The following is a 1,247-nucleotide window of genomic DNA, read 5'->3' as shown; positions in this document are numbered from 1 at the left end:
TCCAGCAGCGCTTCCCCCCTCACCGCCTCCCACAGACTCCTACCCCATCGCACCCCCACTGTCCAGCAGAGCTCCCCCCCCAAGACTCTTCACTTCCTAAGAACCTCCCCATAACTCCCAGTCAGTAATTCCCTCTCCGCCACGCTCTGCTCACAAAGCCTCTACTCCCATCCTAGACACATTTATCCCTGCCTGTGTCCTATCTATGAGTCTGTAGCTCTGGAGACAAGGACATCTGTTGGCTTGGGAAGGGTCTGCCCTAGGGAGTGGCCCAAGCTGTTCATTCTCTATCCATGCCAGTTGACCACAGCCGAGTGATCCTGCAGGGACGTGACAGTAACACCCCAGGGGCTGACTACATCAATGCCAACTACGTTAAGGTGAGTTGGGTGACCTATGTGGGAACCGATGCTGGTCTCTGAGAGCTCCCTGTGTCTTGGGGTCTTTGGGTACAGATGCCTCTCGGGTTGGATCTGATATCTTATGTGGGGGTGATAGTGGGTGGTACGGCCACACCCAATGCCCAGGGATTCACTGTCTTTGGTTGGATCTCTCTGTGCTTGCATCCAGAACCAGCTGCTAGGTCCAGATGAGAACTCTAAGACCTACATCGCCAGCCAGGGTTGTCTAGATGCCACAGTCAATGACTTCTGGCAGATGGTTTGGCAGGAGAACACTCGTGTCATCGTCATGACTACCAGAGAGGTGGAGAAAGGCCGGGTAGGACAGAGCCCCACCTTCCTGACCCCTACATTTTCCTCCTCTGTTTTTGTTCACCACCATACACAAGCAAGATCAGGGGCTTGTGAGAAAGCTCAGAGAGTTAAACGTGCTTGCTGCCAAGTCTGGCATCATGAGTGGAATCCTTGGGACCTATATGGTAGAAGGAGAGAACTAACTTCTACAAGTTATCCTCTGGCTCTCACATGCATGCCACAGCACATGTGTATCCATACGTATACAGTCACACAGAAATAAGTCCAAGTTTATGGGTATATACACCACATACACACATACATATACACACATATATACACACACACATACACATAATACATACAATACATATATACACATACATATACACACATACACATACACACATATATACACACATACACATAATACATACAATACACACATACACATACATAAATACACATATACACATACATGCATACATACATGCATACACACATAAATACACACATGCATATACACACATACACATAAATACACATATACAC

General features: G+C 47.7%; 1 protein-coding gene across 2 annotated transcripts in view; it reads left to right on the top strand.

Annotated features, from left to right (window-relative positions):
• Positions 1-1,247, top strand: part of Ptpn6 (protein tyrosine phosphatase non-receptor type 6) — a 19,929-nt gene that overhangs the window by 12,399 nt on the left and 6,283 nt on the right. For both annotated transcript variants that reach the window (XM_031383356.1, XM_031383357.1), the window contains exons 8-9: positions 301-380; positions 571-720. In XM_031383356.1, the coding sequence (XP_031239216.1) occupies positions 301-380; positions 571-720 (230 nt within the window). The remainder of the gene's footprint in view (positions 1-300; positions 381-570; positions 721-1,247) is intronic.

This window comes from Mastomys coucha, unplaced genomic scaffold, assembly GCF_008632895.1.
Source record: "Mastomys coucha isolate ucsf_1 unplaced genomic scaffold, UCSF_Mcou_1 pScaffold20, whole genome shotgun sequence".
In the NCBI taxonomy this organism is placed as follows: Eukaryota; Metazoa; Chordata; class Mammalia; order Rodentia; family Muridae; genus Mastomys; species Mastomys coucha.
Note: the sequence above shows the minus strand (reverse complement) of the source record. Positions and strands in the feature narration are given on the sequence as shown.